Here is an 11,717-nt window from a genome sequence, read left to right on the forward strand (position 1 = left end):
CGGGAGCCGCGGGATCGCGGGCCGGGGTCCTCGGGGGGCGGGACCCGCCACAAGGCGCGTGGCCAAACAAGGGGGCGAGGCAGGGGTGTGGCCTCCTGGTGGGTGGAACCTCGTCCCTATGGCAACGGGGGCGGGTCCAGTCCCCATGGCAACGGGGGGCGGGGCCTCGGGGGCCGCCGGGAGCCGCCGTGCGGTGAGAGCGGGGGGGGGGTGGGGGGGAGCGGGGATTTGGGGACTTTGGGGGGACCTGGGGGGCACCGGGGGGGCGGAAAGGGGCGGGTGCAATGGAGGGGCTCGGGGGAGGCCACGGGGCACCATAAAAGGGTCTGGGAGCAGCGGGGGAGGCGGTGGGGGGAGGGCTATGATGTCGGGGGCTGGGTCCGGGAGCTCCGGGGGTGTAACGGGGGCACCGACGGGGGGAATGGGGAGGCCGGGGGGCACCGGGGGATGGAACACGGTGGGTCTGGGGGGTGTTGGGGGGAGGGCCGGTTGGGGTGTGGGGGCTCCCCGTGGGCTCTGGAGCTGTCCCTGTGCTCCAGGTTCCATCCAGAAATGACCCCCGCGTGTCCCCCAACCACACCATTAGCCTTTGGGTCCTACACGTGTCCCCACACCCCCAAGACACCCCCAGATATTTCCCACATATGTCTCTGCACCCCAGTTGCCGCCCAGATGTGCCCACACGTGTCCCCACACCCCAGGACACACCAGCGTGTCCTTCCAGAGCCATTCCTCAATGCCACCCGCAGCTCCTTTCCCTGCTCGGGACCCCTCACGGGGATGGAGGGGCGTGGGGAGTACGAGGTGACACCCCCAGATGTGCCCCACACCCCCTGGCACACGTCCCCTGTTGCCCCAGACGTGCCCCCTGTGTGTCCCTGTGCCCCACTGGCACACCACGCGTGTCCCCACACCCCAGGGCACCCCACAGGCCACCCCGGAGGTCCCCGGTGCCACCCCAGCCCCGCTGTCCCCCCAGGACCTCCCCGCAGGGATGGAGGGGCGCGGGGAGGAGGCGCCAGAGGAGCCGGAGGCGTCTGAGCAATCCGACGAGGAGGAGGAGGAGGAGGAGGAGGAGGAGGAGGAGGAGGAGGAGGTGGACGAAGGCTCCGGGGTGCGAGTGACGCCGGCGCTGCTCAAGGCCGCGACGGGCGAGTTCTCGCTGGAGTCCATCCTGCTGCTGAGGCTGCGCGGCCGCGGCATCGCTCACCTGGGCTGCCTGGCCGACTGCTCCAACCTGGAGTGGCTGGACCTGTCGGGCAACGCCATCGCGGGGCTGGCGCCGCTGGCCGCGCTGCGCGCCCTGGCCGTGCTCAACCTGGCCGCCAACCGCGTGGCCAGCGTGGAGCCGCTGCGGGGCTGCCGCAGCCTGCGCCAGCTCAACCTGGCCGGCAACCGCCTGCGCAGCCTGCGCCAGCTGCGCTGCCTGCAGGGCCTGCGGCACCTGGAGAGCCTGCGCCTGCGGGACCCGCTGGGCAACCTGGCCAACCCGCTCTGCGCCGCGCCCGCCTACCGCGCCGCGCTGGCCGCCATGCTGCCCGGCCTCAAGGCCATCGACGGGCAGCGCGTGGCGGGCCGCGGCAGCGAGCTCTTCCGCCTGTGCCGCGAGCTGGACGCCGCGCTGGACGGGCAGGCCGCGCCCGCCGCGCCCGCCGAGCCCCCGCAGCCCTGGGTGCGCGCCGGCTTCTGGGAGCCGCGGCCGGCGCGGCGCAGCCTGGTGCTGGAGGAGGCCACGCGGCAGCTGGGCCAGGCCCTGCGCGAGTGCCGCGAGCTCGGCCGCCGCGCCGACGACTCCATCGCACAGGCCCAGCGCGCGCTCGGCCGCCGCCAGCACGGAGACTTCGGCTTCTGAGCGCCCGGAGAGCCCGCGGCCTGCAGCCAGCGTGGGCTGAGCCGCGGGACCCCACGGTGGGAATGGAGAACGCCCAGAGCCACCATCATCTGAGCCACAGGACCCCAAGATGGGGCCAGGAGAACCCCCAGAGCCACCACTACCCAAAGCTGCCATCATCTGAGCCACAGGACCCCAGAAATGGAGCCAGAGCCACCACAGCCCAGAGCTACCATCGTCTGAGCCACAGGACCCCGAAATGGGGCCAGAGCCACCACTACCCAAAGCTACCATCATCTGAGCCACAGGACCCCAGAAATGGGGCCAGGAGAACCCCCAGAGCCACCCACACCCTGAGCTGTGGGACCCCAAAACCAGGGCTGGGAGCCCCTCGGTGCCACCCCCAAGTTCACTTCCTTCGCCATGGGAGCCCAGAAATGGGTCCAGGAAAGCCCCCAGAGCCCACACTGTCACTGTGAGACCCCCAGAGCCACCACAAGTCTGTCTCCTTCCTCCTGCGAGCTGTGGGACCCCCACACTGGAGCTGGGGCACCCCCAGAGCCACCCCAGCCCAGCAGAGGATCCCCAGGGAGCACCAGAGGAGCCGTGGGGAGCCCAGCCTCGGCTGGGGGACAGCTCGGGGACAGGGGCCGTGGTGGCACTGTGCATTAAACATGTCCCACCCTCCAGTGTCCCTCTGTCCTGCGGCCTCTGGGGTCTCGCACCCATCGTGTCCCTGCCTTTCGCCCCTGGGGACAAGAGGTGACACAGGCAGTGGTGACATGGAGCCCACTGCCCACCCACTGTCCCCATCTCATCCCTGGGGACACCGGGGGTGACACGGGCGGTGCCAGGTGGGAATAAGAGCCGTGGGAGCGGAGCCAGCGCTGGGTTTACTGCAGAGAGGGGACAGGCGGGAGGAGGGGACACGTCCGGGACCCTCCTTGGTCACACGGGGCTGGGGGGTGACAAGCGGGGCAGGCCATGGCAGCGTCCGTCGGATCCGTGCTGCCTGAAAGGGGACACGGAGGGGGCTGTGATGGGGTGCCTGTGTCCCCTGTGCCCAGCCCGGGTGTCCCAGGGGTGGCCGTACCCACCTAGGCTGGCAGCCCCCGGGAGAAGGCGAACATGCCGGGCAGGTAGGGCGTGTCCCCCCCTCTGCCGGCCTCCTCCACTGCCCGGCACTCGGCTTCGTCCCTCTGCCGGATCTCCTGCGGGCACAGAGGGGCTGGCACCGGCTGGGGACACGGCGGGGACACCGGGGGGCACTGGGGACACCTCACCTTGGCCGCCAGGTGGTGGCTGGGCCCGCAGTTGTGGTACTTGTCCAGCACCTTGGGGACGTCACCGGTGTCGAACTTGTAGCAGGCCAGGCAGGTTGGCTTCCTCTGGGGACACGGCAGGATGTCACCCCTGGGAGCCCTGGGGACCCTCTGGCACCGACCAGCGTCCCCTCTGTCCCACCCACAGCAGCAGGGTGGGGGGACAAGGGGTCTGCAGGAGGCTGAGGGGCTGGGGGACCCCTGGGATGGGCCCAAGGGAGAGGGGACCCCTGGGATGGCCCCAAGGGAGAGGGGACACCCAGGGATGGCCCCAAGGGAAAGGGGACACCCAGGGATGGTCCCAGGGAGAGGGGACCCCTGGGATGGGCTCAGGGGAGAGGGGACACCCAGGGATGAGCCCCAAGGGAGAGGGGACACCCAGGGAGGGCCCCAAGGGAAAGGGGACACCCAGGGATGGCCCCAGGGGAGAGGGGACACCCAGGGATGGGCTCAGGGGAGAGGGGACACCCAGGGATGGCCCCAAGGGAGAGGGGACCCCTGGGATGGGCCCAGAGGAGAGGGGACACCCAGGGATGGCCCCAAGGGAAAGGGGACACCCAGGGATGGCCCCAAGGGAAAGGGGACCCCAGGGATGGGCCCAGGGGAGAGGGGACACCCAGGGATGGCCCCAAGGGAGAGGGGACACCCAGGGATGGGCTCAGGGGAGAGGGGACACCCAGGGATGAGGCCCTGTGGGGGGAACAGGATGTGCCACAAGGGAGGAGGGACACCCTAGGATATGCCCCAAGGGAGTGGGGATGTGGCCCAAGGAAGAGGGACAGCTTGGAATGTGTCCTGGGGAGGGGACAACACTCCAGGATGTGCCCAAGGGAGATGGGAACACCCTGGGATGTGCCCCAGGGGAGAGGGATACCCCACGTACCCCAAGGGAAAAGGGACACCCCACATGCCCCAGGGGAGAGGGACAGCCCCAGGTGCCCGGGGCAGGAGGGGCAGCCCCAGGTGTCCCCAGAAGGAGGGGCAGCCCCAGGTGCCCCCGGCAGGAGGGGCAGCCCCAGGTGTCCCCAGAAGGAGGGACAGCCCCAGGTGCCCCCAGAAAGAGGGACAGCCCCAGGTGCCCCGGGCAGGAGGGGCAGCCCCAGGTGTCCCCAGAAGGAGGGACAGCCCCAGGTGCCCCGGGCAGGAGGGACAGCCCCAGGTGCCCCCGGGAGGAGGGGCAGTCCCAGGACAGGTCCCCAGGTCCCTCACCCGGCTCTCCAGGACCCGGCAGTGCCGCTGCGGCGCTCGCTTCCGGCACGTGGTCTGTGCCAGGCCCAGGCGGAGCTGCACGAAGGTCCCCGAAGGGTCCTCCTGCGGGAACGGGGTGCCAGGGTGTGCCAGGGCGTGCCAGGGTGTGCCAGGGCTCCCCAGAGGGACCCCGACCTCTGGAGCGACTCCCAAACCCCACAGACTCCCAGGGAATACAGCCCCCGGCGAGACCCCAAACCCCAGGAGCGACCCAAGCGCCCCCAGAGCGACCCCAATTGCTGGGGGAGACCCCGACCCCACAGATGCCAACCCGGAGAGGGACCCCAAAGCTCCCACAGGAACCCCAAATCCCAGGAGGGACCCTGAACCCTGGGAAGGATCCTGAATCCTGGACACCCTCAGGTAAACCCATCCCAGGAATGACCCCAGGGTGGCCCCAAGTGGCCCAAAGTGGGGGTCCCTGGAGTCCTGGCCCTTCCCAGAGACGGGATAGTGTGTAGGGGCACCCCGGGATGGCCCCGGCTCTGGGGGCACCGGGATCAGCTCGGAGCCGTTAATGAATAACCGAGCTCAGCCCGGCCAGCAGGGCCGGTCCCGGGGCACCCCGGGGCACCCTGGCACCCACCCCCTCCCTGTGGGACACCCGACCCCTCCCCATTCCTGCGGCCATCCCGGATCCCAGCCCTGAACCCCAGATCCCAAATCCCAAACTCACCTGCTCGATGATCCTGTCCCCCTCCCACTCCCTCCAGGACACCCCAGACCCCTCCCAACCCTCCCTCTGTTCCTCCTGGGACCCCCCACACCCTCCCCATTCCCATGGCCATCCCGGATCCTGAACCCCGAATCCCAACCCCCAATCCTGTTGCCCCCATGCCCGATGACGCCGTTCAGCCGTGCCCCCTCCAGGACCCCCACCCCGACCCCCTCGCTGCCCCCTCCCTGTTCTCGCGGCCATCCTGAACCCCCAATCCTCGATCCCAATCCCAATCCCCGCTCACCCCTCGATGACCCCTCCACCGCTGCTCCCTCCCGGGCACTCCGTCCCAACCCCGCTCCCCCCGGGACCCCCCCGCCCCCTCCCCATTCCCGTGGCCATCCCGGCCCCCGAGTGGCGGCTCCGGGTTGGAATCCCGTTACCCACCCGCTCGATGACCCCGTCCAGCTCCCGCTCCTTGAAGAGGAAGTGCACGTTGCTGCGCCCGTGGAAATACTCCAGCACCTCGCGCACCACGCGCCGCTGCAGCGGGGACTGCCCCGCGGCCACCGCCAGGGCCACCGCCAGGGCCACCGCCAGGGCCAGCGGCAGCCACCGCCGCACCGGCAGCCTCATCCCGCCGGGAGCGGCCTCACGGATCCGCGGGCCGCTGGCGTCGGGCTGGCATGAGCCGATTTCCTGGGATCTGCCCCCAAATCCGCCCCCGGGACGGCCCCGCGGGTGACCCCCCCCCACCCCCACCCGCGGGGCGCGGGAGGAGGGGCCGGGCTGGGACGGGATAATGGGATGGGATCAGTGGGATGGGATCGGGGCACAGACCCCGGGAATGGCGTCATGGACTGCTGGGAATGCCGTCCTGCCCTGGGAACACCCGGGGACGGCTCCGGCCGCCGGGGAATGGGCTCCTGAGCCCCGGGAACGGCTCCTGCCCCCCGGGAATGGGCTGCTGTCCTCTGGGAGCAAACTCCAGCCTCCGGGAATGAGCTCCTGCCGCTGGGAATAACCTCCAGTCCGCCAGGGATGGCTTCATGTCCCACCGCCAGTGTTGTCATGTCCCACCGGGAATGACATCCTGCCCCCGGGAACGAGCTCCTGACTACCGGGAACGGGCTCCTGCCCTCGGGAACGGGCTCCTGCCCTCGGGAATGGCCTCCTGCCCTCGGGAACGGGCTCCTGACTACCGGGAATGGGCTCCTGCCCTCAGGAACGGGCTCCTGACTACCGGGAACGGGCTCCTGCCCCCGGGAACGGGCTCCTGCCCTCGGGAACGGGCTCCTGCCCTCGGGAATGGGGTCCTGACCCGGGAACGGGCTCCTGCCCTCAGGAACGGGCTCCTGCCCTCGGGAAAGGGCTCCTGCCCTCAGGAACGGGCTCCTGACTACCGGGAACGGGCTCCTGCCCTCGGGAACGGGCTCCTGCCCTCGGGAAAGGGCTCCTGCCCTCGGGAACGGGCTCCTGCCCTCGGGAACGGGCTCCTGCCCTCGGGAAAGGGCTCCTGCCTTCGGGAAAGGGCTCCTGCCCTCGGGAACGGGCTCCTGCCTTCGGGAATGGGGCCCTGCCCTCGGGAATGGGGCCCTGACCTAAGGAACGGGCTCCTGCCCCCGGGAGTGGCTCCTGCCCAGGAGCAATGTTGACATGTCCCACCGGGAGTGACATCCTGCCCCCAGGAACAGGCTCCTGGTACCGGGCATGGGCTCCTGTCCCCGAGAATCGCTCTGGCCCCTGGAAGAGCCACGAATGAGCTCTGCCTCCTGGGAACGGGGTCCTGCCCCCCGGGAACGGGGTCCTGCCCTCCGGGAACGGGGTCCTGCCCCCGGGAATGGGGTCCTGCCCCCTGGGAACGGGGTCCTGCCCCCCGGGAATGGGGTCCTGCCCTCTGGGAACGGGGTCCTGCCCCCCGGGAACGGGGTCCTGCCCCCCGGGAATGGGGTCCTGCCCCGGGAAGGGGGTCCTGCCCCCGGGAACGGGGTCCTGCCCCCCGGGAATGGGGTCCTGCCCCGGGAACGTGCTTCAAGCCCTGGGAACAACCTCCCGCTCTTCCCGGCTGTCCTTGTCCGGGTGTCCCCCTCTGGCAGCAGGACTGGGGAGAGGGAGGTGCTGGAGGCTGAGGGATGGGGTGGGGGCAACATTTGGAGGTGTGGGGGGCACCGAAGGGCATCGGGGGGTACGGCTGGCACGGGGGGCACTGTGGGGCTCTGGGGGCTCTGGAAGTTACTGGGGAGCACTGGGGCTGTACTGGGGAGCACTGGGGGCCGCTGGGGAGAACTGTGGGAACACTTGGACTGTACTGGAGGATACTGGGTACACTAGGGCTGTACTGGGGGACACGGGAGGACACTGGGGCTATACTGAGGAGTCCTGGGGGGCACTGGGGAGCACTGTGGGGACACTGGGGCTGTACTGGAGGACACTGGGGGACACTGGGGACACTGGAGCTGTAGTGGGGGACACTGGGGGACACCGGGGCTGTACCGGAAGACACTGTGGCACATCGAGGGGACACTGGGGGATACTGAGAACACTGGGCTGTACTGGGGGACACCACGGGACAGCGAGGGGACACTGGGGGACACTGGGGGCGGGGTCTCTCCGGCCCCTCCCATCCCCTCGCGTCTGCGCTGTCCTGCGGCGCCGCTAGGGGGCGCTGCCCCCTGGCCCCGCCCCCCGACCCGGAACGGGGCGCGGCCGGACGCGGCCGTAGCTGACACCATGACGTCACCGAGCGCGCTGACGTCACCGAGCGCGTGACGTCACCGCGCCGCGGGGCAGCGGCCGCCCGTGAGTTTCCCCGGGAGGGTCCCGGTGTCGCGGTCACGTGGCCCGGGAGGTGGGGGGGGGGCACGGACCGGGGGGGGCTGGGGAGGGCTGAGGGTCGGGGTGAGGATGGGGGGCACGGGGGCCTGGGGGTCTCGGGGTGTGCTTGGGGGTGTCAGGAACCGCTGGAGTCTCGGGGGGGACACCCGTGGCAGCGGCGGGTCCGGGGCTCCCGCGGGGGGAGCCGGTGCTGGGGCGCACGGGGGTCACTGCGAACCCCCCGAGGCGCGGCCGGCACCGGGGGGAGCTGGGAACCCTGGGAGCTGCCGCGGGAGCCGCCGGGCCCGGGGGAACCCGGCCCGGTGGCCCCGGGGCTGTTCCCGGCTGTTCCCGGGGCTGTTCCCGGTGCTGCTCCTGGCTGAGGAGGTGATTGCACGCCGGGGCTCCTCCCGAGCCCCAGGGCTATTCCTGACTGCCAGGGCGAGGCTGTGCCGGGCTATTCCCAGCGCCCGCGGCTATTCTTGGCAGGAGGCGGCTGTGCCGGGGCTATTCCCGGTTTTCCCGGGACTATTCCCGTATTCCGCGCTCCCGGGGCTATACCCGGTTCTCCCGGGGCTATTCCCGGTTCTCCCGGGACTATTCCCGTATACCGCGCTCCCGGGGCTATTCCCGGTTCTCCCGGGGCTATTCCCGGTTCTCCTGGGGCTATTCCTGGCAGGACAAGGCTGTGCCGGGGCTGTTCCCAGCTCCCGGGCCCGTTCCCGGCTCCCAGGGCCGTTCCCGGCTGGACAAGCCGATGCCGTGCCGGGGCCATTCCCTGTAGCCGCTCGCGCTCGCTCCCATCGAATCCGTCCCGTCCAATCCCATTCCCATCCCATTATCCCATCCCATTATCCCATCCCATTATCCCATCCCATTATCCCATCCCATTTTCCCATCCCATTTTCCCATCCCATTATCCCATCCCATCCATCCCATCCCGAACTACAACTCCCAGCGCTCCCGGCTCTCGCCGTTCACAGCCGGATCCGGCCCCGCTCGGCGCCTTCCGCACCCCAAATTCCGGGGGGAGGAGGAGGAGGAGGAGGAGGAGGACGGGGGGGCCGAGGCCGCCGGAGCCGCTCCGGGACTGCCGCGCTCCTCCGGCCCGGTTCCCGCCGCCCTTCCCGCCCCATCCCCGCTCCCGCCCCCGCTCCCGCTGACATCGCCGCTCTCCCGCTCTCCCAGGACCCCGCCGCGGCCATTTGAGGGACTCGGTGGCGGAAGGAGGCCGGGAAGCCGCGGGAAGGAGCCCGAGGAGCCGGAGGGGCCGGGCGGGGCCCGGGAAGGGGCAGCGATGTCGGCGGGGGGAGCGCCCCAGGTACGCGGGGGGCTCCGGGGGAACTCCCGGGGGATCCCCGCTCCTGCACCCCCCCCGGCCTTTGGGGGATTCCGGGGACCGGGGCTTTTCCCATGGGTTTTTCCTCAACCCTGGAGCCCCCCAGGAGTTTTTCCGGGAAATCGGCGCATTGGGAAGTCCCGGGGCGCGGGGGTGCCGCACGACCCTCCCGGCTCTGCCTCCACCGGGCTCCGGGGGCTTGGGGACACGAGAGGGACCGGGAGGGCACGGGGGACCTGGGGGGTTCAGTGTCCCCGGAGAAGCGGGTCTGGCTCCTCGGGAAAGGCTCCTCTCGGTGCGGGTCCTGGCTGGAAAAGGAGCTGGTTTGGGGGGTGGGCAGTGGGGACTGGGGGGGACAGGGACCGGGTTTGGGGATCAGGGATCTGGTTTGGAGGAGCAGGGCTGGGCATCTGTTTTGGGGGAACGAGGATCTTGTCTGGGGAGGAGGGATCTGCTGGGGAAGGGGGAATTTGGTTTGGGAGGGTGGGGATGTAATTTGGGGGAGCAGGGGTCTGGTTTGGGGGGGTGGGGATGTAATTTGGGGGAGCAGGGGTCTGGTTTGGGGGGGTGGGGATGTAATTTGGGGGAGCAGGGGTCTGGTTTGGGGGGTTGGGGATGTAATCTGGGGGAGCAGGGGTCTGGTTTGGGGGCAGGGGTGGGGGCTCCATCCTGGAGCAGGGAACCTCATATTTGGGATGCAGGAATAGGGGCACCATCCCTGTCCTTGCCCTGTGGCCAAACCCAGGGAAAGGTCCCCAAACATCCCAAAATGACCCCAAATGGCCCCAAAATGCCTCTGAGCTGCTGACCCCTCCCCAGCCCGCCCATGCCCTGGATCTGCTCCCATATTCCCGGCTGAGCCCGGCGCCGCGGGCCGGATCCCAGCTGGATGCTGTCGGTGCCGAGATCCCCTCGGACCCCTGCACAGGTGAGGGGAGGGGGGGACGACACCCAGGGTGGGGGCTGGGGAGGGATTTTCCACACGGAGCTCGGTGCATTTTTGTGGGGACTTTGAACTGGGAGGATGAAAGCGTTCTGGGGATTCCCGGGGCTGGGAGAGGCTGCAAGGAAAGCCCAGAGCCCAGGATGGCTCCGTCCCAGCCCAGGATGGCTCCGTCCCAGCTCACCTGGAGCTGGTTCTCGAGGAGTGGCTCCATCCCCCGTGCCAGAGCCCGGCAGTCCCGGGAGCAGCCCGGCTGTCCCAGCTGTGCCGGGGGTCCCGACTGCCGTGCCCCGTGTCCCCCCAGGGTACCGGTTCTTTAAGCCGGGGGGTTTGTTCGGGATGAAGCCGCCGGAGGAGCCGTTCGGGGCCGCGCGGACGGGCCCGGAGGAGTCCAAGGCCCTGGGCAGCCCCTGCGCAGGTGAGTCCGGATCTGTGGGGCTGGGGGAGCAGTGGGGCTGGGGGGCTCAGGGGAAGAGGCGGGCTGGGATTCTTCGGGGGCGTTCTGGGGCAGTTCAGAACTTTTTGGGGCCAGTTAGAGGCTGTACTGAGCCAGTTAGGGCCAGTTTAAAGACCTTTTTCAGCCATTTTGGGCCAGTTTTCAGCCATTTTGGGGCCATTCTGGGCCAGCTCACAGCCATTTATGACCAATTTATCGTAATTCTGAGCTAGTTTGTGGGCCGATTTTGTGAGGCAGTTTCGGCCGTTTTAGATCAGTTTTTGCCATTCCGAGCCAGTTTGGACAATTTTGGACCCGAGTGTCACAGACTCGGGTGTTTGGGGGCCCTTTGGGACATCACACACCAGGAGAGGCTCGGGGAGCTGAGGCCCTTTGGGGTGTCCCATGTCCCCGTGGTTCAGCGGTGAGGGCCCCACAGGGACGGGGGGCTGGGCCCGGCTCCTCCCCACTCGGGACAGCCCGGAATTCTCCGGGAGCCGGGCTAACCCCGGCATCTCTCCGGTGCAGTGGAGCCCGGGCGGGTGAGCAAGGTGGAGCCCGAGGAGAAGCCCGGGATTGGCGCCGGCTCCCTGGAGCTGTTTCCGGCCGCGGGCGGCAGCTCCGGCCGCTGGTTCCCCGGCGGGCAGCGCGGCCCCGAGCCCCCCCGGGACCCCCCTGCCCCCCGTGCTGGCTGCTGGGGGGCCCAGGGGGGCGTCCCCGGCCCCTTCCGCTGCGCCCAGTGCGGGAAGGGCTTCCGGCAGAAGCAGAGCCTGGTGACGCACGAGCGCATCCACACCGGGGAGAAGCCGTTCCGCTGCGGGGACTGCGGCAAGAGCTTCAGCCAGCGGCCCAACCTGCTGACGCACCGGCGCGTGCACACGGGCGAGCGGCCCTTCCCCTGCGCCCAGTGCGGCAAGAGCTTCTCGCAGAAGGCCAACCTGCTGGCGCACCAGCGCATCCACGGCGCCCACCCCGAGGAGGGCAAGGCGCGGGCGCGGGCGCCGGCGCGGGGCTGCCCCGAGGACGCGCCCTTCGTGTGCCCCGAGTGCGGCAAGAGCTTCCGGCAGAAGCCCAACCTGATCACGCACCGGCGCATCCACACGGGCGAGCGGCCCTTCTCCTGCTT

General features: G+C 70.0%; 3 protein-coding genes across 3 annotated transcripts; 2 read left to right on the forward strand and 1 right to left on the reverse strand.

Annotated features, from left to right (window-relative positions):
• The first annotated feature begins 61 nt into the window (after nt 1-61).
• Nucleotides 62-2,523, forward strand: LRRC61 (leucine rich repeat containing 61). Its single transcript, XM_050987763.1, has 2 exons — nt 62-193; nt 980-2,523. The coding sequence occupies exons 1-2, from the start codon at nt 119-121 to the stop codon at nt 1,850-1,852; spliced, it is 948 nt and encodes a 315-aa protein (XP_050843720.1). The 5' UTR covers nt 62-118; the 3' UTR covers nt 1,853-2,523.
• A 183-nt stretch (nt 2,524-2,706) lies between these two features.
• Nucleotides 2,707-5,710, reverse strand: RARRES2 (retinoic acid receptor responder 2). Its single transcript, XM_050987764.1, has 5 exons — nt 5,507-5,710; nt 4,363-4,464; nt 3,115-3,219; nt 2,929-3,042; nt 2,707-2,843 (listed from the first exon to the last, which is right to left on the reverse strand). Exons 1-4 carry the CDS (start codon nt 5,693-5,695, stop codon nt 2,929-2,931), a joined length of 510 nt encoding a protein of 169 aa, XP_050843721.1. The 5' UTR covers nt 5,696-5,710; the 3' UTR covers nt 2,707-2,843.
• Nucleotides 5,711-6,769: 1,059 nt separating this feature from the next.
• On the forward strand, nt 6,770-11,712 carry REPIN1 (replication initiator 1; the record flags this gene model as incomplete). Its single annotated transcript, XM_050987762.1, has 5 exons — nt 6,770-7,085; nt 8,857-9,194; nt 10,032-10,140; nt 10,460-10,573; nt 11,120-11,712. Coding segments are annotated over exons 1-5 (1,470 nt in total), but the record flags the coding sequence as incomplete, so codon positions are not given.
• Nucleotides 11,713-11,717: the final 5 nt, after the last annotated feature.

This window comes from Serinus canaria, unplaced genomic scaffold, assembly GCF_022539315.1.
Source record: "Serinus canaria isolate serCan28SL12 unplaced genomic scaffold, serCan2020 HiC_scaffold_202, whole genome shotgun sequence".
NCBI lineage: Eukaryota > Metazoa > Chordata > Aves > Passeriformes > Fringillidae > Serinus > Serinus canaria.

What these genes read in the sequence shown, in the direction of transcription:
- LRRC61 (XM_050987763.1), top strand. Translation starts at nt 119, where the DNA reads ATGGCAACGGGGGCGGGTCCAGTCCCCATGGCAACGGGGGGCGGGGCC. An exon ending in CCGCCGGGAGCCGCCGTGCG is followed by an intron (nt 194 to 979) that starts GTGAGAGCGGGG and finishes CTGTCCCCCCAG; the next exon opens with GACCTCCCCGCAGGGATGGA.
- RARRES2 (XM_050987764.1), bottom strand. Translation starts at nt 5,695, where the DNA reads ATGAGGCTGCCGGTGCGGCGGTGGCTGCCGCTGGCCCTGGCGGTGGCC. An exon ending in TGGACGGGGTCATCGAGCGG is followed by an intron (nt 4,465 to 5,506) that starts GTGGGTAACGGG and finishes CCGTTCCCGCAG; the next exon opens with GAGGACCCTTCGGGGACCTT. An exon ending in GCCACCACCTGGCGGCCAAG is followed by an intron (nt 3,043 to 3,114) that starts GTGAGGTGTCCC and finishes CTGTGCCCGCAG; the next exon opens with GAGATCCGGCAGAGGGACGA.